The 23,784-nt window shown below is 36.2% G+C and overlaps 2 protein-coding genes across 3 annotated transcripts; both read right to left on the bottom strand.

The window, feature by feature from the left end:
* Positions 1 to 4,049: 4,049 nt before the first annotated feature.
* Positions 4,050 to 17,713, bottom strand: si:dkey-79i2.4. Of its 2 annotated transcripts, none has more exons than XM_087295675.1 (6): positions 17,656 to 17,713; positions 15,355 to 15,455; positions 10,303 to 11,993; positions 8,422 to 8,448; positions 7,574 to 8,141; positions 4,050 to 6,534 (listed from the first exon to the last, which is right to left on the bottom strand). In XM_087295675.1, the coding sequence occupies exons 2-6, from the start codon at positions 15,452 to 15,454 to the stop codon at positions 5,915 to 5,917; spliced, it is 3,006 nt and encodes a 1,001-aa protein (XP_087151801.1). In that variant the 5' UTR covers position 15,455; positions 17,656 to 17,713; the 3' UTR covers positions 4,050 to 5,914. The 2 variants fall into 2 exon arrangements, with proteins under 2 accessions (XP_087151801.1, XP_087151800.1); XM_087295674.1 differs by lacking the exon at positions 17,656 to 17,713 and adding an exon at positions 16,269 to 16,408.
* irgf1 (immunity-related GTPase family, f1) lies at positions 16,456 to 19,891 on the bottom strand. The gene is made up of 3 exons (NM_001320423.1): positions 19,756 to 19,891; positions 17,900 to 18,467; positions 16,456 to 17,719 (listed from the first exon to the last, which is right to left on the bottom strand). The coding sequence occupies exons 2-3, from the start codon at positions 18,465 to 18,467 to the stop codon at positions 17,091 to 17,093; spliced, it is 1,197 nt and encodes a 398-aa protein (NP_001307352.1). The 5' UTR covers positions 19,756 to 19,891; the 3' UTR covers positions 16,456 to 17,090.
* Between the last annotated feature and the right edge of the window lie 3,893 nt (positions 19,892 to 23,784).

Raw genomic sequence — 23,784 nt, 5'->3', positions numbered from 1 at the left:
TCTCTTTATTCTCTATTTTCACCTGGGGAAATTCATCCCAAGGTCCTCAGATTATGCAGAGTCACTGATTGGATCCAAGACCAGCGACAAGATGATCCCAAGGTTTTCATATCCGGGACCAGGCCGTATCCTGAGCTGCTGCTGCGCGGATGGTCATGGGGAGTGGAGAACATGAGTCTGATTCCAGCGACGCTCCAGGGACAGACGAGTCTTTGCTGAAGCCATCTTCCAGCCTCCACCGCGGTGACTGAAGCTCTGTACAAGACTTTTGGCCAGCGGAGAAATTAAAATGGTCGTGCCCAACTGAGTCTGGTTCTCTCAAGGTTTTTTTTTCTTCACTCCTATCAGGTGAAGTTTTTTCTCCCTCTCCGCTGTAGCCACTGGCTCGCATGGTTCAGGATTGGTAGAGGTATGCATCGATGAATTTGCTCTTCAGTGTTTGAACTCTCAGTAAGGATTTTAAATCACACTGAACTGAGCTAAACTGAACTGAACTTAAACACTAAAAACTGAACTACACTGTTCCAGTTACTATGACTATTTATGTGAAGCTGCTTTGACACGATCTACATTGTAAAAGCGCTATACAAATAAAGCTGAATTGAATTAAATTGAATAAACAAACTCCTTAGCTCTAATAGAGTTTCTGTAAGTACTTCCAACTTTCAGGCTCTTTTTCTCATCCATCCTAAAGCAAATACAAATTGACTAATATTAGACTAACCAAGCTTTGTTAGATTAAACTAGCTTTTACACCCTTTAAAAAATAAAATACTTACTCGCACATCCATACGTAGACAGCGTGTGCGTTCCAAAACAGTATCCTCATCTTCTCGAGTTCGGCAGACTTCATGACGAGGAGGGATTTCACTGCCACACTACTTTTAAGAGAAGCCGTCTTTGCCCAATTAGGATACTAAGAGTATGCCCGACGGACACTTCATGGTTCTTGATAGTTTCAAGTTTGAAATTATTTGTGCCAATCACAAAGGAAGCCACCTTCACCTTCTCACCGCCATACAGCCTACAGCCCGAGCAGTACATCATTTCCCTGTCAGGGTCATGCACTAGCTATTCCCGACCCAATTTCCATTTGTCGTTAAATTGTATTTTTGTTTTTGTTTCAACTTGTTGATCATTACCAAGTTTTCTTTTTGTGTTTCTCCTGGTTTAGTTACTCCCTTTATGCGGCGCCACATAACTAACGTTAACTACTCGTTCAGTTAACTTTGTGTGACGTTAAGTATTGCGCATGCGTGAACACTGCTCATGGGAATTGTAGTTTTGTAGTCTCACATTGCAACTCGTTTTTATGTCACTTTACTTTTAAGAAGACTACAATTTTAAAAAAAAATTCAACCTGCCAGAGTGGTTAGTTAGAGTGTCTGTCTAACCCGCCACCGCTGAAATCTACCTGTATTTGGGGGGTTGGTGGGTGTTAATGTAAAGCCCTGGTAACATATAATTTTAACCAATGCTTAAAGTCTGAGCGGAAACACGATTGGTGTGACAGCATGTAAAGAGATATTATTCAAAACCAAGGACTTGAGAAATTAATGGATCAAATATTTTTCCGGCTCTAAATGCATTGGCTTCTGTCTTTCAAGTGATGAATGAATGACTCAAACCCGAGATGAACAGATCAAATCCTTTTCCGGCTTTAGCACAGTTCTGCACTCACCAAGCAGCACTGAACACCCTTTCACTGCTGCTGCTACTGGCCAGGATGCACTACTGATCTGGCTAATTTAGCATGTTGTTTGTTAGGATTGTTTGTTCATCTTTTCAACAGTCAAGAACATTCCAACATTTCATCTTGCCTGTCAGCTAGCTGTACAATCAGATTTAGTGCTGTAACGTAATACGCAGTGTATGAGCGACTGCTGAAATGCCTTAACGGCTTGAATGACTGTTTTTATTGATCTGGCAGCTCTGTCATCATTTGCTTCACCTTTGCAGAAATGGATTTTAATATTGTAACAAACAATTGGATTACTTTCTCGCACTAATCGAAATGCATCACACGACTGTTCATTTACCGCGAACTAGCAACATTGTTAGGTCTAGCTGCAAACAATGCAGGGATTAACCTGGACCCGCCATGACTAGCTGCGGCAATGTGCCACTGGTGCTTTCCTCCTTTCATGTGCGACTCGACGGCTTTAAGCCCCATGGTCCCTAACAAAAAACTCTTTTTAAATAAAAATACAGAATACCTCAATAACCGCGTAATGACAGCATGCAGGTGCAGACGGACATAAGTGTCTGTAGCCGACCTACCTTAATAAGTTAATAAATCACGGAGACTGTCAATTCTCTCCTGTTTCACACATAATACATTGATCAGCTATTAGATGTTTTACGGTGGACCACTGTGCTTCCCTATAGTCATTAAGCACACCCGCTGAAAATTTAATACCTACAGCAACTTTACGGTAAATTTAAGACAATTTAACACCTTCATTTCCCGGATTTTAATTTAAGACTTTTTAAGTACCCGCGGGAACCCTGGTGCATGCACGAATAAACAAATCACTGTAACACTTTACAATAAGGTTCATTAGTTAATGCATTTACTAATATGAATTAATCATGAAAAACACATGCACAGCATTTATTAATCATATTTAAACATTTACTAATGCATAATTAACATCCAAGTCCATGCTTGTTAACATTAGTTAATGCACCATGAGTGAACATGAACTAACAATGAACTACTGTATTTTCATTAAGTAACGTTAACTAGCATGAACAAATACAGTAGTAAAGGTATTGTTTATTGTTAGTTTATGTTAGTAAATGCATTAATTAACATTAACTAAAAAACCTTATTGTAAAATGTGACCCAAATCACTTAATTCAAGTCGTTTGTTCTTTCTTTTAGGTGAGTTCGACTTCATGCAACACTGCATAGATTGTCTTAAAGTGGTGCATGCTGGTTAAAAATTTAGTCTTGAGTTGATACTGTATCAATGCCATGTGACTGTCACATGTGGCATCAAAGTACCAAGACAGATGACGGATTCAGCCAGTGCAGCTTCTGAAGAGCGACTGCAGAACCTGCGAGGACGACACCGATAGTTCATGATTGGCCGAGTTCACCGCATGAAAACAACCACGTGTGTTTCGGGTTTATTATTGGACAAATTTAGTTTCACAAATTTCAAAACAAACAATTAACTTTTCATACAGTCTCTATCTTGTACACATCATGTTTATTAAAAGACTACAAATGAAGCGCGGTTTCAGCCGGTGATCAACGAGATTAGCCAAGCGCAGGCAAAGCAGTGAAACTGGACAGCAGAAATAAGGGAAAATAAGAGAGTAATATAAACAAAAATGAATAGGCCTTCTACTTGTTTGAATATGCTAAAGCGGGGGTTGCATTTATGTACATTTATGGATATAAAGCTTTCCAATATATTTTAGTGTAAAACCCTAAACAAGGTGTTTTGATTAAGTCTTAAACAATGATTAAGATTGTTTTGGATAAAGAAAGCATTTTCAAAAGCCCTTTAATCCAAAAAGATTGAACACTTTTAGTAAACATTTCCCAGAAAGAGCAGGTACATCAATGTCACTTTTCAAACTTGTGGATAAATGGCTTGACAGGAAAAAAAAAGTATAATAATCTAAATCAATTTAAAATGTCTGTGCAGTGTCAATCCGTACAAAATTTCTAAACAGCATGCACTGCTTTAAGACAGATTTCGATTAATCTGCGCAGCACTGCATGAAGTCAAACACACCTATTGGCTTATGTCTTTATTATGAAGAACGAATGACTCAAACCGAGGACTCGAGAGATATATGGATCAAATCCTTTTCCGGCTCTAAATACATATGATTGGCTTCTGTCTTTTATGTGATGAAAAAATGACTCAAACTAAGGATTTAGGAGATGAACGAATCAAATCCTCTACCGGCTCTAAATGCATAGGATTGGCTTCTGTCTTTCACGTGATGAACGAATGACTCAAACCGAGGACTCGAAATAAACAGATCAAATCTTTTTCTGGCACAAAATACATATGATTGGTTTCTGTCTTTCATGTCATGAATGAATGACTCAAACCGAGGACTTTTTAAAAAATCTGTTTTAAGTTGAACATACAAACAAAATAGTACATACTTACAATATGTCATCTCAAGGTTGAGTAATAAAATAGGCAAACATAATGTGCATCTTAAGAACAAAAAAAAACTGTTTTTTTTTTTGTTTTATAAATTGCAATAAAATAAATGAAATAAAAATAAAAAAGAGGCTTTAAAAATTAAATGATAAAAATGCAGAAAATAGATAAGCTTAAGGGCCTTTTATCATTCACTTATTTTACAGATTTGCAAAGAAGTTTTATCTCATTCAACCACTGTTTACATAGGTGTAGTTTTTTTTAATAATTTATTTATAAGGATTTTTTATACATTTGCACAAAACAGAAAAAACAGTCAACAACAACAAAACAAAATATACAAAAAACATCCCCAACACAACTTTCCCTTTTGTGGCTTTAACAGAAGATAAACATAGCAGGTTACAGTGAGATGAAAGAGAAATGATTTTAAAAAATAATGAGGCGGTCATTATATGGGATTAAATATCCTCCTGCTCTAAAAATTGTATTGTACAAAATTGTCAAAGTATGTAAGAAAGAGAATCCATGTTTTAAAAAAAAAAAAAAATATATATATATATATATATATATATTTTTTTTTTATAAATTAGATTTTTTCAATCTGAATAAAATATATCACGTCTTTAATCCATCTACTATGTGTTAGGGCATCAGTTTTTTTTTTTTCCAATACAGAAGAATAAAACTCCTTGCCAATAGCATGGTAAAAGCTATTACTCTACATACTTCTTCTATAAGCACAATATTTTCAGGACTGGTTCCAAAAAATGCCAACAGGGGTTCAGGTTCTATAGGAAAACCATACATACAACTAAATGATTGAAAAATATTTTTCCAAAACCTCCCTAGATTTGGGCAGAATCAAAACATGTGGCCAGCTGTGGCATGTGAATTTGACCATCTACTGCAAGCTGGACTAATAGTAGGATAGATCCTAGACAACTTTAAATTGGTAAAATGTAACCTGTGAAGTATTTTAAATTGAATAAGGGCATGTCTAGTACAGTGTGATTATGAGTGTACTTTATTTAAAATACCATTCCATTCTGAATCGGTGAAGTCTCTGCTCAAGTCAAGCTGCCAAGAGGTTTTAATGTTCAAGACTTTGAAGATCTATTGTACAAATTAAAGAGTATATAAGAGAAATTAGTCTACAAATCTACATCAATTACTGAGGCAGCAGGAAATTCAGGAAAGGATGTAAATTTTGACTCAACAAAGCTTCATATTTGCAGAAATCTGAAAAAATTGATTTTGGACAGAGAAAAAATATGGGCACGCTCTTCAAAGAAGCAGAAAATATTATTAATGAATAAATCTTTCAGGCATTTAATCCCCTTCTCCTCCCACACCTGAAATGAGTCCATACATGATGGGGCAAATAAACAGTTAGGGGCAATAGGACCTGCAATAGAGAGAGCCTGAAAGCCAAAATGCTTTCTAAACTGTGGCCACATTTTTAGTGTATGTACAACTATTGGATTAAAAAAAGTCATGTAACCTTTGTGAAATTGGAAGTGATGCACATATCAAAGATTTAGGAGAAACTCTGGAACAAGCTATTTTACCCTGTACCCACAGCGGAATTGATACTGGGTCTCAAAAAGAAACCCAGTACACAATTCTTTAAATGTTGCTTTCCCAGTAGTAAAAAAAAAAAAAAAAAAAAAAAAAAATTGGCAGTGCCATGCCTCATTGGGATTTACCAGCATGCCATTTTCAGATCTCTCCATAGATGTTCAAAAGAATTTAGGTCTGGGCTCCATCTTAAACATTTACACTTCAGTCTCCAGTAATGCTATTATCACATTTCTGATGTCTTCTGCTATGACATTCAGAGCTGTCTTCAGCATTGATGAGACTGCCACACTGGACTTTATTTTTTTTATTTCAGTGCCAATAAATGGCATGAAGCTCAAAAAATACTCATTTTCAATTTTAGGAACTTCAGCCTCCAGCAAGTTTATTATTAAAGATGTGTTTATTCCATAACACAGGGGAGACTTCATCAGACTCTTCAGTTCCTCTATGGTTTTCCCAGATCGTTCACAGAGTTTCTGTAGACTCTGATCATCCAGACCAAACTCACTGTAGTACTTTGTCAACTCTTCTGCTATGATGTCTACATTCACAGAAATTGAAAGACCCGGGAGGTGAACATCAGTGATAGCGACAGACTGCTCTGTTACTCTTTCAATGTTTCTCTTAAGAGTATCCTTCCTTTGCTCAATAACCTCCTGTTTGACATTTAGCAAAGCTGACTTGAGCAGAATTCTCTTACACTTGAGAATCTCTTTCTCCATCATCTCCTGCAGCAGATTTAAATCATACTTTCCAAGGTCCCATCCAGAAATCAGGAACACAACAGGATATTCTATCCCAATCTTTCTCAGACCTATAAAAAGAGACATGACAGGGCATCAGTAACTAAGGCATAAATTTAGATATATTTTATAATTATCAGCATGCATATTATTATTACTATTCTTATTATAAAGTGGAGAAACTACTATCCTATCCCTATAGGATTTTCCCATAGGCTTTTCGAAGATTGCAAATAATAAGCTCTGTGTTCAAACACAGTTCATTACACTTACACGTTTTGTCCAGCCGGATAATCCACACACGAAAATACAATTATGAATATTGCTATTATTAATTTTGCCTTGTAAAATATATTCATGTTATTCACCTGATTTGACAGATCCCCCCACCTCAAATGCCCTCCTCCCCCATTCGCTGTTTACTTTCATTTTCTTCCACAATTCCCCAACTCTCTTTACTTTCAACTGCAACAACCCCGCTGCTCTTTACTTTTATCCATGACACCCCTCTGCCATCCCATGCCAAAGCCACTCCCCCTCCCCGCTCTTGACTTTCGTGCGTGATACCTCTACATCCAAGGGTCACATGCCGGATCCGTTACTCTGATCTGTTCCGGAACCTCGCAACACACAAGTTAAGCACTGGACAGTATAAAGTAGGAGCGAGTTTGAACCGTAATATGCCACGGTCACACTAGAGTTTGAGCATGCAAAATTCTGTCGTACGACACTGCGAAAAGGAGTGGGATTAAACAAGACGATTGGACATTAAAAAAGTGATTGGTCCATATTTTATGTTTTGATCTTTGACTGGCCTCATGCAATCACATGATGAGATTTTGCATGTCAGAGTTCACCAAGTGATCTGCAAAATTTTTGAACGAGCTTGCATTTGCAGTCTGTCACATTTGCATGCATATGAATGGAAGTGTGACTGTGGCTTTACTATGGTCCTCTTGTTTTTCTCTGTCATCAATCCTACTTTTATACTTTCGCTCCTCCTGTTGGACAAGAGACAGGTGGCACACACAGGTGATCCTCATCAGTACTTGTGTCACTTGCCACATTCTGAAAACAAAAGTATTTTGTCATATGAACTGAGCAACTAACCATTTTCGCAGTCTTCTCGGATGGAATCCAGTGTCTTTTTCTGGTCAAAGTTCTTCTTCTTCTTCTCAGCTGTAATGCTTGCATCAATTTTGGAGCGAACAAAGTAAAACTTCTTCCCCATCCTCATGATCCCTTTGGCCAGCTGAGTGTGGCATTCTCTGAATCGATCTGAAGCGATGATGATGAAAAAATCATAGCGCTCAAACTCAACCAACTCGAGATACTTATCGGCTTTGAAATTTGGTGTTCCAATGCCAGGAAGATCCCACAATTTCACATTTTCATATTTTGGATGAAAATAAACTTCCGGCTCTGCAGTGGTCACCACTGAACTGGTTTTAGCAGAGCCCTCGTCTTCATCTCCTAAACCCCTGAATGCATTGACAAATGTGGACTTTCCAGAACCAGATTCTCCTGTCACACCAATGTTAAGTACAAGAGAAGTCTCCTTAAAATAATTGCTGATTGTGCCAAATGCTGTTGGCAGATCTTGGGTGTATAAGATTTCTTTGATCTCCTTGAGCTTATCTTCTACTTTTATTTCATACAAATGTTCTAAAGCATCCACCTACAAAATTAAAACATTGATCAAGTGGTTTGGGATACAATTATATTAATTTATTTTTGCTTAATGCTGCCATAAGAAAGGGTATTTGGTAAATAAATAACATGAATTAGTGTGGGGTGAACTGGTGTAAATTGCAGATTATATAATCATTACTGTATTTACATTATTGTACTTGCACTTGAACAAAAGGGTTGTTGTCTTGGTATGAGGTATGAAATATCAAAAGAGCATAAATTAACCCATGCTTAAATACCCTTTTCATCAAAAAGATGTGACTTACCGGTAACAGCTGTGTTCCTTTTATTGCCTTAAAAAAAATATATTCACACAAGTTATCAAGTTTATTAAAAGAAACCTTCTGTGTATACTTGACATTTTTTGCATATTTATTTTTTAACTAATCTTCTGTTGATATTTTACAGTCCATCCGGAAAGTATTCATAAAAATAAAAAACCTGAAAAATCACACTGTAGAGAGGTAAGCATGATCGAACACCCAATAAAGGGGGAGAGCATGCTCAGAGCCCGGCGGCTAATCAGCAGGCCAATCAGAAATAATAAGCAACACCTGTTTATTCTAGTGATTGGGCCGGAGAGACACCCGTCTTAAGGAGAACGGGAGGAACAGTCGGGAGAGAGAGCTGAGCGACGGCCACACAGTGGGAGCTGTCATTTGTTGCACCTTAAAATAAAAAGATTGTTACTTATTTCAACGCCGACCCTGTCTTCTTCTTCCCACACAAAGAACCTTTGTTACACACACGTACATAAGTATTCACAGCTTTAGCAATGAAGCTCTAAATTGAGCTCAGGTACATTCTGTTTCCACTGATCATTCTTGAGATGATTTAGCAGCTTAATTGGAGTTTACCTGTGGTAAATTCAGTTAATTGGACATGATTTGAAAAGTCATACACCTGTCTATATAAGGCTCCTGGGTTGACAGTGCATGTCAAAGCACAAACCAACCATGAAGACAAAGGAATTGTCTGTAGACCTCAGAGACAGGATTGTTTGCTACAAAAAAAAATTCTGCTGCTCTGAAAGTTCTAATGAGCACAGTGGCCTCCACATCCATAAGTGGAAGATGTTTGGACTGTTCCTAGAGCTGCCGGCCATCTTAGCTGAGTGATCAGGGAAGAAGGGCCTTAATAGGGAAGGTGATCAATAACATGATGGTCACTCTGTCTGAGCTGCAGCGTTCTTCTGTGAAGAGAAGATAACCTTACAGAAGGACAACCATCTGTGAAGCAATTAATTAGTCGGGCCTGTATGGTAGAGTGGTCAGATGAAAGCCATTCCCTGCCTGAAATTTGCAAAAAGGTATCTAACGGACTCTAAGACCATAATAAACAAAATTCTCTGGTCTGATGAGACTAAAATTTAACTCTTTGGAGTGAATGCCAGGCCTTACATTTGGAGAAAATGCCACTGCTTATCACCAAGCTAACACCATCCCTACAGTGAAGCATGGTGGTAGCAGTATCATGCTGTGGGAATGTTTTTTAGTAGTAGGAACTGGAAGAATAGTCAGGATAGAGGGACAGATGAATGCAGCAATGTACAGAGACATCCTGAATGAAAACCTGCTTTAGAGTGCTATTGACCTCAGACTGGGGCGACGGTTCATCTTTCAGCAGTACAATAACCCAAAGTACACCGCCAAAATATCAATGGAGTGGCCTCACAACAATTTGGTGATTGTCCTTGAGTGGCCCAGCCCAGACCTGAATCCTATTGAACATCTCTGGAGAGATCTGAAAATGGCTGTACACCATCCTTTCCCATCCAACCTGATTGAGCTTGAGAGTACTGCAAAGAGGAATGGGCAAAAATTCCCAAAGACAAGTGTGCCAAGCTTGTGGCATCATATTCAAAATGACTTGAGGCTGTAATTACTGCCAAAGGTGCATCAACAAAGTATTGAGCAAAGTCTGTGAATACTTATGTACACGTGATTTTTCAGGTTTTTTATTTTTAATACACTTGCAACAATTTCAAAAAATATTTTTCACATCGTCATTATGGGCTATTGTGTGTAGAATTTTGAGGAAATATATGAATTTAATCAATTTTGGAATAAGGCTGTAACATAAAAAATGTGGAAAAAGTGAAGCGCTGTGAATACTTTCCGGATGCACTGTATGAGTGACAATCCTACCTTTCTGATGACACTGATGACATCGCTGTCTACACTGTAGCTCAGTTTTCCAATTGATGTACATTTAATCTCATACTCCGTGTCTGGACTGAGATCAGTCAAAGTAACTGTATCTTGGCTTTGCATCAGAGGCTGAGATTTCCATTCTGTCTCTGTTTTCATTTTGTACTGCAGCTTAGTCTCCACTGTATCTGGACATGGTGAAGGTACTTTTAAAACCACTTTGTCACCTCTGACCTTTTCAGCAATAGGACAGGCTGGCTTTGTTGGAGGTGTAAAACAAATGGCTTCATCACTTCCCTTTTCATACAGGAGAATGCAGGAACCTGGATTATTTTCCATTTCCTTTGAGGTAGCAATAAACTTGACTGGTTTGTGAACTTTTAAATTGATCATGCTTTTAAACAACTGCAAGTTGCTCCTCATTGTATTTTTGATTTCAGGGGTGAGCCATGTAGTTTGCGAGAAATCAGAGATGCTCCCATTTTTTTTCATTGATGAAGGACTCAGGTAGGTCTTTTGTTTCGAAATGAGCACATCCAACCTCTCAAAGGATGTGAAAGTGTAACAGAGCAAATTTTCAACTTCCAGATCCATCAAACTTTTATCTAGGTTGTCTTCTACCTTTGCTCCAGATTCATTCAGCTGTCTGAGCAACGTTTTAATGATGTTTGATTCATTTTCTTTCTCTTTCAGCCACTGTTCCAGGTCACTTCTTCTGAATGGAGATTCTTCATGCTCACACAGAAGATCAATCAGAGCTGAATCCTTTTCCATGTCCCCACGAATCTTTGGCAAAAGAATCCCAAGCTGTTTCATCAGACTCAACTTGTAGTTGTGACAGTTTTGCTTCATGTTTTTTACTTTGATATTAAATGCAGCAAAGGTCAAAGCAGGTGTGTCTTTCAGGAGATCTCCACATTTCATCTCAGTTGAATTTAGACTCTCAATTACTGATTCAAAGTTTTTGATTAGAGTTATGTTTATGTATCTTTGAAGTTTTGCAGCTCTTGAGTGTAGTTTGTCTAAGGGATAAAGCCACACTCTCAATGGAACGACCAGTTCTTTGTTCTCTCCCAACATTTTTGGGAGATCGGCATAAACCTTTAAAGCATCCTCAAAAGAGGTTGGATTAGATTGGAGCTGAAAATCACCATAAAATGTGCAACTGAATTTTTGGAATGCATTTTTCTGACTGTCATTAATGCTCAAGTCAATGTTAGCACCAACTGAAATGCCCTTTAGTTTATTCAAAGCAACTTGTACTTCTGCAGCTATGGTGCTTTCATTTTCATCTGATGAAACTTCTCTGTCAAACACAAAGCAAGCATCAGCCCCATACAGCACTGCTGTCACTACATGTGTTGCTGTGTCATTCTCAAAGACCTCATGGTGGGATATATTTCCAGAAGCCAAGTGATTCATGGTCAGTTCTTCAAATTTAGACGTTGAATGATAATGCAAGGTCAGTCTTTGCTGTTTGAAGGACATCTTAGTATCATTAAGATACTTGGCTGCTCCACTAACATGAAGGAGTCCACCTAAAAGACTAAACTCCAGACAGGAGTCAATGTTAAATATGCTAGATTTGTCTTCAATAGAGTCTGAAGTGGAGACTTTGAAATCTGTATTGATTTGAGGGCGAGTGTGAATGCTCTGCTGTAGCTGCTCTTTATCCCAAAGGGTGATACCTGTAGAATAAAGAACATATTTAAAATATACAGTCTATATATATATATATATATGTAATATATAAGTATTTTTATTAAGTATGCATGCATGTATTTGGAATTTTTTTTATTTATATTTAGATATAAAATATGTATGTAAAATAAATATCTATGTAAAGAATGTTTTGTAAAGTTTTTCATGTATGTATCATATATACGTAATAAATAAATAAATATAAAACACAAGTGTGTAGCTGTAATTGTCACTGGTGGGACACTAAGGCACGTCTTAAGGCAACGTACATATATATATAGTTGAAGTCAGAATTATTAGCCCCCCTGAATTACTAGCGCCCCTGTTTATTTTTTTCCCCAATTTCTATTTAATGGAGGCAGATTGTTTCAGCACATTTCTAACCATAAAAGTTTTAAAAAATTATTTCTATTAACTGATTTGTTTTAGCTTTTCCATGATGGCAGTAAATAATATTTGACTAGATATTTTTCAAAACACTTCTCTACAGCTTAAAGTGACATTTAAAGGCTAACTAGGTTAATAAGGTAAACTAGGCAGGTTAGGGTAATTAGGCAAGTTATTATTGATATATAATGGTCATATAATGATGGTTTGTTCTGTAGACTATCGAAAAAAAAATAGCTTAAAGGGGCTAATAATTTTGTCCCCCAAATTATTATTTTTTTTAATTAATAACTGTTTTTATTCTAACCGAAATAAAAGAAATAAGACTTTCTCCAGAAGAAAAATATTATCAGACATACTGTGAAAATTTCCCTGCTCTGTTAAAAATCATTTGGGAAATATTTAAAAAAGAAAAAAATATCAAAAAGGGCCAATAATTCTGACTTCAACTATATATATATATATATATATATATATATATATATATATATATATATATATATATATATATATATATATGCATGTGTGTGTGTGTGTGTGTGTAAAACAAAAGCCATTTTTTCCTTTCGTATTGAAATTCCAGAGACAGTTTATTCTGAAAGAGAGCCGAACTCAAACAAAAACAAAAAAGATGTTAATCCAAAACAAATTTAACAAAAAAGCGATTGAAAACTGATTGTCATTTTCTAATTGTCTGATTGTCAGACTCTAAATCAGAGTCTCCCTCAACTATTTTATAAAGAATCCTCTCTGCTTCAGTTCTGCCGCCTACAACATGCAATCATTATTTACATTAAGATGGTCCTGGTGTCCGCTATAGTGGACATTTAAAAAAAGGATGATATTTTGAAACACAAACAAGTTAACAGCTTTGAAAGCTAAATGTATTGCTCCTGACACTTTAATAATCAAATATATATGTAATAAATAAAAAAAAACTATTAAAAAGCTCAATTTTACATACTTCTTTCCTGCCCATAAAATGTGCTTTTTTGTATGTCAGCCATTTTGTATGCGGTGTAAGAAGTGGTTCCTAGCATGCCAGCCAATCAAATGACATATCACTAGAAAGCCCTGGTAGTCCTCTGCACAGTACAACAAAAATTAACAGAGTAGCTCAAAAATTATAATAATGATAAATAAATAAAAAAATTTTTATGAAAACGCAATTGCACTAAAGAGGACACAAGTCAATGGACGGGTTCTCAGGAGGATTTATACAGGACTTGACATTAACTTTTTTGATCACCAGCCTTGGTGGCTAGTAGAATTCTAATATTACTAGCCCTTCGCCATTTTATCTAGCCACAATTATTTTATATGCATGAATTTGACTTTGACATGCTAAAATTACTTGATTTAGATGTTGTGTTGTCCACATGCCTCCTCATTTGCATGAGCTTGCTCAATGTGCATAAGCCAATGGGTTGTGTTGCAATGCAATTAGTTTTTATTCTACATGACTTTTTTTAGGTCTCAAAATTAAAAATTTACCCAATTTCTCTCTGACCACACCAAAAAGAAAAAATTAATTCTTTGCCACAAATTTTAAATGTGTCAAAACAAGCTAAATGTACCTGCACATGTACTTTTTGTTCAACAAAACTTTTTTTATTTTTTTTTAAATGACGTTTTAAAAAGATCTATTGTCCTGTATCTAAAATATGCACAGTAATCTGGCCTGGCCAGATTAGCAGTTACTACACATAAACAGGGAGTTATTCTCTTGTTAAAGCAATGTTATTGTAAAGAATGATAATTAAACTATATTAACAAAAATAACTGTAATCAAAATAAAGCTGGTGAAAACATACCGTGTGTGATAGTAAAATGATGATCACTTTCACACACTTAATATTAGGCCTGTTAATTTGTTCAAAGAATAATTCAAACAAAAGCAGTTACTGCTGTTGCTTACAAAAGGATGTATGTATATATATTTTTTTCAATCTTAAGCTCTAGAAAGCAGCAGAACTGAGGGTGCACAAGCATTTTGTCTATTCTAGAGAGAATCTACCAAAGCAGTTGCGTTTACTCTACACACGGTTTATTTTCGCAAGTAAACGGTTCTATATTCTATATTTGCGTCTATATTAACCATGTGCATGTTATCATCCTTTCATTATCACACACGGTATGTTTCACCTGCTTTCTTTTTGCTTAGTTATTTTTGTTAATATGGTTTAATGATATTTTTTTACAATAACATTGGTTTAATGGGAGATTACTCCCCGTTTAAGTGTAGTTTACTGCTGATCTGGGACCTTTTGCCAGGACCGATTACTGTGCATATTTTAGATACATGACAATAATTCTTTTTTTTAAAGATTTTATGTTTTTTTAAAGAAAAGTTTTGTTGAATTAAAAAGTGCAACTATACAGTAATATTTTCTTTGTTTTGACACATTAAAACATTGTAAATACTTATTTGTTGTGGTCAGAGATAAATTTGGTAAATCCTTAATTTTGAGCCCTGCAAAGTCGTGAAATAAAAACTGATTGCATTGCGACACAACCCATTTGCTCATGCACTCAGAGCAAGCTAATACACAACACACACAAGAAGTTAAATGAATGAGGAGGCATGTTGCGGACATAACACAACATCTAAATCAAGTCATCTCGGCATTTCAAAGTCAAATTTATGCATATAAAATATGTTTCCCAACAAAAGAAGTGTGGCTAGTGAAAATGTAGAGTGGCTAGTAATGTTAGAAATCTACTAGCCACAGTGGCTGGTGATCAAAAAAGTTGTGTGTGTGTGTGTGTGTGTGTGTGTGTGTGTGTGTGTGTATATATATATATATATATATACATATATATATATATATATATATATATATATATATATATATATATATATATATATATATATATATATATATATATATAGCAGTCCAAAATCAGTTTTTTATTTTATTCTGTGTTATTTCTCTGTCACATGGTATTTGTTGTGCATACCTGGTACTAGTGCATCTTTTCTGCAGTCATACAGCATCCCAAGTTGGAAGGGTCTACCAAGAGCAGCAGTTTCAATTACATTCACGCCCACTGAATCCATACTAAATTAGAGAAAGAAAAATACCTAAATATAATATTGGACAATGGTATTGTTAATTAATTTGTAACTTTCACAACATATATTTTTGCATTTACAGGAATTCTGAAGTCTGGTGCATATGTTTTGCCTACAGCACCACGCTGTGGCCGTTTACTGAATGCATGAGTCACACAGAGGCGTAGTTGGCACGCTTGTTGTTTTGCTGTTTGCTGAAGCGACGGGTATTCTGAGAAAAATACTTTGAACCCATAGCAAATAGCAGTCAGGCAGTTTGGCAGAGATAATATTGTCAAATCAAAGTCTAGTGAATTGGTAGATTAAATCTTAGAATGATTAAATGAACGCTTGGTTTTGAAAAGTTGTGGGCTATTAATAAACCTTTTTAATACATGAAAGAAATAACAGAAAAATACAAAATGCTACACATAATACAACTTATAGCTTATATTTTGTAAAAGTTTGCATAAAACATATATTTGAATAATAAGAAAAAGTTGGGTTCTTTAACACTTAGTCAATGTGCCTAGATTTACTTTTGGTACATAAATAAAATCGATCTGGAACTTTATTATTCTACAAAGATTGCTTTGGTTATTAAAGTAGTTTGTTTTCAATTTTTACAACTTTGATATTGGACTGCCCTATAGCTACTCTGCATCTCTGTCATATATTTATTTTCTTGAACGGCCACGCATGACCCTGTCACAATTAGCAACATGCTAACTAGCCAAACCAAGAAATTGTGTTGAACAACCATGACTCCCAATTCCTTAGATTACAGGATAAAAAAGTAAATACAATTGAACAACCTTACCTTTATGCGTGATACAAAACAAATAGAAGTACAGTTGTATTTTGTACAAACATGAAATAGTCTTTCACAATGAAGTCTTTAAGCAACTTTACCAATGGGTAAAAATGGATTTCAAGCAAACCGAAAGCAATCTTACTGGTGAAACCAGAAATTTCAGCGCTTTAATCCAGCCAATGTATGAAGCAGATTCAGTCATGATATTTAAGTTTATTATTCAAATGACTTAACAAATACAAAACAGGCAAAGTTACTGTAAATAAATTGTCAAAAATGCTAAAATCATGAAGAATTTAGTCATCAAGTGCAGCACTGCAATTTGATAGCCTACTTAGAGGAAATTTACTGTATTTTTGATTTCTGTTTTTTAAACTTTTTTTAGACACTGAAGGGGATCGTTCTTCAAGTCTATGGACATATCCAGATAGATTTAACTTCTTTGTATTTTATTAACTTGTATTGTATTAATTTGTATTAACTTCTACAATATTGTACTGCCTAAATAAAATTTTAGCAATATTGTACTACCTATATAAAATGATTGCAATATATTTCTTTTAAAAATTTAAAAGCGCACATTTTTTACAATATTTAAAGCAAATTCATTTCATTTGGATCTGAAAGCTGCAAAATGTACAATATAAACAGTTTGCTAAACTTAACAATTCTAATAATTACTGTAATACCCTTCAATCAAATCTTTAAAAACAGCAGTTACATCATTACATATAATGCTTGTTTTTATTGCTCTTCAAATTTAACAGAAATTCTGTGTTAAAAATTAGACTGAATACCACAAAATCAGCCAACTGCCAACTTCCTAATTTATACTTCAGTCTCTAGTGAAGCCATTAAAACATTCCTAGCATCTTCTGCTATTTCATTCAGAGCTTTCTTCAGCATTCCTGAGACGGTCAAATAAGAAAGTCCTCCTGCCACCACAGAGCCAATAATGGGTATGAAGCTCACAAGTAACTCAACAGCATCTTCTGATATAAGAACAGAGGCAGCGCCCAGCAAGGTTAATATTGAACTTGGGTTGATCCCGTGATGCAGAGGAGACTTCATCAGACTCTTCAGTTCCTCTACGGTTTTCCCTGATCGTTCACAGAGTTTCTGCAGGGATGGATCATCCAGACCAAATGCACTGTAGTACTTTCTCAGCTCTTCTGCTATGATGGCTATATCTGCACTGATGGAAAGACCAGGAAGGGGGAAAAGAGCAACACAAGCAGACAGAAAGGCAACTTTTCTGATGTTTTCCTCAAGAGCTTTCTTCTTCTTCTCATTAATCTCCAGTGTGATATTTGGCAAAGCCAACATCAGTACACGTCTCTTATGCTGTGGAAGCTCTTTCTCCATTCTATCCTGCAGCAGATTTAAATCATACTTGCTGAGCTCCCAGCCTGAGATCAGGAATACAATGGGATCTTCTATACCGATCTTTCTCAGACCTATCAAAGACAGAATATACTATTAAAGAAGTAACATGTCATGATGATGTATAAACAAAAGTCTCAAAATAATTCAAGTTATTGCTGTTTCTACATGAGAATAATAGCCTTGTTCAATACAATGATTTTTGAAACAATATGTATTTCTCTACATTGCTCATAAAAAACAAATAAACTAACCATTTATACAGTCCTTGCGGATGGAATCCAGTGTCTTTTTCTGGTCAAAGTTCTTCTTCTTCTTCTCAGCTGTAATGCTTGCATCAATCTTGGAGCGAACAAAGTAAAACTTCTTCCCCATCCTCATGATCTCTTTGGCCAGCTGAGTGTGGCATTCTCTAAATCTATCTGAAGCGATGATAATGAAAAAATCATAGCGCTCAAACTCAACCAACTCGAGATACTCATCGGCTTTAAAATTTGGTGTTCCAATGCCAGGAAGGTCCCACACTTTCACATTGTGGTATTTCGGGTGAATATAAACTTCAGGCTCCATAGTGGTTTCTACAGGGCCAGTTTCAGCAGAGCCCTCATCTTCATCTCCTAAACCCCTGAATGCATTGACAAATGTGGACTTTCCAGAACCAGACTCTCCAGTCACACCAATGTTAAGTTCAACGAGATCTTGCTGTTTGAGATACTCTTTTATAGTGTTTACAGCTGATGGGAGATCCTGTGTAGATATTGAATCTTTAATATCATCCAGGTCCTCCTGGGTTATTACACAATAGTCTTCAAATGTAGCCATCTAAAGAAAAATCTCATTATTAACTGAAGAGGTAAAAGCCATAAAAACTAGCCATAAGAGAAAAAATCATTGATTTATTAAATTTTTTTCAGGATGTCGTAACAGGATGTTTCATATTTATAAACGGTATTTTATCCATTCATTCATTCTTTTCATCTTAGTCCCTTTATTAATAAGGGGTCACCAGAACGGAATAAACTGCCAACTTATTCAGCATTTTTTTTTTTTTTTTTTTGCAGTCGATGCCCTTACAGCTGCAACCCATCACTGGGAAACATCCAATCATCCATCCACACACTCATTCACACACATACACTACGGACAATTTAGCTTACCCAATTCACCTATATCGCATGTCTTTGGACTTGTGGGGGAAACCGGAGCACCCAGAGGAAATCCACACAAACACAGGGAGAACATGCAACTTTCACACAGAAATGCCAACTGATCCAGCCGAGGCTCGAACCAGCGACCTTCTTGCTGTGAGGCGATTGAACTGTATTTTATTATTTGGTAAATGATTCACCCTGCTGGCTTTATTAAAAACTGGACAGTTTCAATTTACTAGAACTTCTATGTGAAGCTTCTTAGACAAAATATACATTGTAAAAGCGCTAAAGAAATAAAGATAAATTGAATTGAATTTATCATATTTCAGTCATATCACTTCATGTCAGACTTTTATATATATTCAAACTAAACGACCTTTGTCACTGCAGCTTAAAAGAGCCCTTTTGACCTATGTTCCATGGTTCAAGATATCATCTTATTAAAATATTGTTTAATTGGATGAAATTATTGTTGCTAATGTAACTAAGTAAACATAGTTTCCCCTATGCAATCTTGCTGTTAAGCTTTGAAACAGGAGAGGAAGCTATTAGAAATTAGCAATCCAGGAAGAAGTTTCCTGAATTGCATATTGTGAAACTGTAAAACAAATTAAATTTTGAAGTAAAGCCACATTCAAAAAAAAAAAAAAAAAAAACTGAATATATCAAAAGTGTCAAAATCACACATTTTCATTGTTAGATTTAATTGTTTGGGCGTCTAGAAGACTACAGCTTCAGGCAAATATATTTCACTTGCTGAAAACAGATTTTATATATGTCTACATTTGCACTCAATGGCTAATTGCATTCTATCAACTTACAGTAAATGTTTTATTTATATTCATGATGATACAAATGATCCTTTCATTGCTGGCAACTGCACTTCTGAAATCAGTTTTTCAGAAGCAGAATAATATTGACAAAAATAAAAATATATTGAATAAAGACAAGTTTCTTACCAAAATCTTCAGTGCAACCCACTCAAAACGAATCTGAATATAGAAAGATTATTGCACAAACTGAAATTTTTGACTGGACAGAAGACAGAAAACAAAAACAAAAAACGGAAGAGCAGAGCAAGATCCGCCCAAAGATACTTTCACTTTCACTGACAATTCGTCACAAGAGTCCCAATAATTTCTCGGAGGTTCTGCGCATGCACCAGTATTTACGTTTAAGCAAATAAACGTGCATTTTTAGCTTGGATGCAAATGTAGATGTAAATGAAAAAAAAAAAAAAAAAAGATCCTGAAACCCGGAAATTAAATGTAATCTACAACAATAACCAACACATTTTAAACAAATTTCCCAACGAATAGTTAAAACAAAAACATTACAATCATTAATACCTATTTGGTTTTAATACAAATATGAAACCGTCTGAAATAATTTATGTACACTGATATGGTCATTTTTTTCCCAAAGATGAATTGCAGCTGGAAGGGCATCCGCTGCGTAAAACATGTGCTGGATAAGTTGGCGGTTCATTTGGCTGTGGCGACCCTGGATTAATATAGGGACTAAGCTGACAAGAAAATGAATGAATGATATGGTCATTTAACACTATTGTACAAATAAACAAGACTTTTTAATTTTCAATATACAGGTTTTTTTTTTCTGGAACCTGCAGATGCTCTTTACAGGAGATTATGCGATGATGGTGATGTTTTGAAATCCTACATTGTCCTACAATAATTTGGCAATGTCTGCCTTAAAAATTAAGACGTGATTCATGTCCTCAATATAGTCTTTGTTTTTATTTCCTTCACAATTGTAAAATTTAGGTAGCCTATCAACAAGTTTAGTATAACCATAATGTGAATATCTATGAAGATTTATATCCATACCATACCCATATTACATATATATTCAAAGTTTAGACTAGTTTATGTATGTGTTTGAGTAAATGTGTATATGTTAGTGTAATGGTCTGGTATCATCTTTTCAATTTCAAATAATATATTTAATTTTACTACAAGACGACAGTTGGTCATATTAACACATTTCCATTAGTTGTGACTAAAAATAATTGAACCTTCAACATATTACATTGCCTTTGCATTGCAAGAGATGAAACATTTGCTTTAAATGTCCACCAGAGGTCTCTGGTAGTCTGTGTTTGCTAGAACACACTATCACTTGAGTATTGGTAGTCTCAGGTGGTGTTCTGTGCATTTACTGAAAATATGACACAATGACCTTTAGAAAGCTGTTGTTAAATGGAGAGTCTGACCATAAATTAGTGTGACGGAGGAGAAATGGGGTCAAAGCCTGTGACAGCCTCACCGAAAGATAATTGTGGAAGAGATGTGGCTTTTATTTGAAAATAAAGTTCACATCAAGGTCTGGATTTATCCTCAGAATATGTAGACCCATTTGCTGTCTGCTTTCCTTTGCATGGAGAACTTATGAGGTAGCTAATGTATGAGTCAAAGCTGATTTGACGTTTGATAATTGCAAACTTATAGGCACCATATGAAAAAAGCAATTTTGATTCATTTGACATTGCAGATTCGTAAATTTACAGTATAAAACAAAACAAAAAACAGAGGTAACTCAAAACATTTGAGGAAACCGATTGCACCAAACTATATAAGTTCAAAAACAAATCCCAATGAGTACTGTGAATTCAATCCATTTGAGTAAACAAAGCAGTTTGAGCACTTACGTTGAAAGATCAATCAGGGATTTATTAGCTCATTTCAAGGAATCGGACCTAGAAGAATGAATCAGAATAAAAGATTCACATTTTGTCTACCATTTGTCCACCAAACAGAAGACATTGTGTTTTGACAGGCACTTTTTTTTCCAGTGGTGTCAGTACAGTGTATCTGCTACTACGTCGTTGGGTGGGTGTGGCCTATTTGTGAATTTGCATAGGTTACGGATCATGTGCAGATTGTGAAACAGCTGTTTATTTGTGATACCTGCATACTATCGCAGGGCTTTCGTGTCCAATGCCTTATGTAGTACTTTAAAATAGCTGTGCTGATCACAGGTGTTTTATGTGAAGTTAGTGTATTTTATATTTAAAAAAGTAACTTAAGATACCTCTCAGATTAAGTTAATATGGTTTAACTTAAGATACCTTTACTGATCCCAGGGGTCTTATGTCAAACACTTTATATATCATATACAGTAACATCAGATACCTGTCCTGATCTCAGTTGTTTTGTGTCTCTGATAGTTATTCTATTATTTACAGTAACATCCATTCTATTTTGTTCTTCTTGGCCGCCAGAGGCAGTGCGTACACTGGATATCATCCCATTGCAGACGCACAGGTTGAGTCTAACCATATTTTCACACCGAAAGCAGCGAGAGCGTCAAAGTAGGCAGAAGTCATTCATTTTCAATGAGAGCCGGCGGTGATAAGCAGCCAGGAGCAGCATGGTGCATCTTCGCCGGTGTGGGCGTCGAGGAGAGTTAAAATCAAGTCAACTTTATGGTAATGAGCTATGACGTGATTCGGCGGCAAGCAATCAGAATGAAGAAGTTCACCGCTTGAGAGATGTTCAGAGAACACAGACCTGTGAACTTTGGTTCCGACCACAGTTGTTCCCAAGGGTTTGATTATTGAGGTCACCAGATTTTCAATTATTTACAATGCTTTCTTACAGGAACATGCATTAAATAAGTTACTGGCGAGTTACTAATGTGCATTAATGTTATATATATTTATCTTTTAAAAAGCGGGAATCTCATGCGACAGTACAAAACAGTATTGCTACTTCAGGATATTTCAGATACATATGGACACATTGGATAATTAAGTGGAGCAAAGCCAAACCACACGCAACTTGATCCTCCATTGTAAAATGAATTTGATAAAAAATGTGCAACATTTTCACACTAGAAAGCCTGTTTTATGCGAGAATGTAACTGATACTGTATGCTGCAACGGCCCCTTTAAATACGAGATCAATGTAGCGAATTTTGACGCTCTGGTCTTGATACAGCACCATCAGCAGCCCCACCAACTTTATTTAGGGGGATGGTTCAACCATCTGCTCTCACTATTCCACCATCAAAGGATTATATTGAGGAACTACATAAATGTTGGGCTAATTCAAAATCACTGACCCACCATACGAATGCAAGCAGTGCATTGGTTGCGATGCAACATGCAGATACTTTTGGGCTGGGTCAAATGCCCAAGGTGGATCCTATCATTGCTTTTTTTTCTTTCTCCGGATGAGGTTGTGAAACCTAATGTCCGCTGCCCAAGGCCTCAGTGTCGTATTACAGATGATCTTCTTATACAGGCATATAACACAGCAGTGCGTATGGGTCACATTTGCAACTCTCTCTCTCAACTTGTATTAGCAATGTCTCTGCAATCAGCTGCGAGAGACACTATAGTCCAAGACTTCAGTGATGCTACGTTACAGTCAATGGCTTTCATGTCAAGAGAATTCGGTAGGCTTATGTCAACACTCACACAAAAACGATGACAGGTCTGGCTTGCTCAATCACCTCTGTCTGAGTCCCGTAGGAAGGCCTTGAGAGACCTACCAGTAGTTCCTGGACAGATTTTTAGCCCAGCAGCTCAACAGACAATAGAACATATTGTACAGGCCAATCAGACCAGCAAGCAATATGCAGACCTGAGGAGAGGTTCATCAACTTGCCTGCAGTACAGGCAGACCCCTAGGTGCAATGAAGCACCACAATTTCAAACTCCTACAAACCCAGCAGATGTCCGTAGAAGCCAGCCTTAGCACTTGGAAAGGTTTCATGGGGTAGACTGTTCTGTTCAGCGACCTCGAAGACAGGGCTGACATTCTTTCAGGCCCCAAGGGGAGAGCACCAATCAAGCAGCCTTCCAGGAATGATAAAGTCCAGAGATATAGGACCTGAAGGTCTGCGGTCGTCTGTTGGATGCTTTTCTCATAAGCAGCTCAAGTACTGGGAGACAACAACCTCAGACACTTTGTCAACTTTTATTCAGGGGTAGAAGTTGCAGTTCCGACGACGGCCTCCCTTTT

Source organism: Danio rerio, chromosome 19 (assembly GCF_052040795.2).
Source record: "Danio rerio strain M-AB ecotype USA chromosome 19, GRCz13ab, whole genome shotgun sequence".
Lineage (NCBI taxonomy): Eukaryota > Metazoa > Chordata > Actinopteri > Cypriniformes > Danionidae > Danio > Danio rerio.
This window is presented reverse-complemented; position numbering and strand designations above follow the sequence as displayed.

What these genes read in the sequence shown, in the direction of transcription:
- si:dkey-79i2.4 (XM_087295675.1), bottom strand. Translation starts at nt 15,454, where the DNA reads ATGGATTCAGTGGGCGTGAATGTAATTGAAACTGCTGCTCTTGGTAGA. An exon ending in TCATCAGTGTCATCAGAAAG is followed by an intron (nt 8,449 to 10,302) that starts GTAGGATTGTCA and finishes ATTTTTTTTAAG; the next exon opens with GCAATAAAAGGAACACAGCT. An exon ending in CCGAGAAGACTGCGAAAATG is followed by an intron (nt 6,535 to 7,573) that starts GTTAGTTGCTCA and finishes CTCTTTTTATAG; the next exon opens with GTCTGAGAAAGATTGGGATA.
- irgf1 (NM_001320423.1), bottom strand. Translation starts at nt 18,467, where the DNA reads ATGGCTACATTTGAAGACTATTGTGTAATAACCCAGGAGGACCTGGAT. An exon ending in CCGCAAGGACTGTATAAATG is followed by an intron (nt 17,720 to 17,899) that starts GTTAGTTTATTT and finishes TGTCTTTGATAG; the next exon opens with GTCTGAGAAAGATCGGTATA.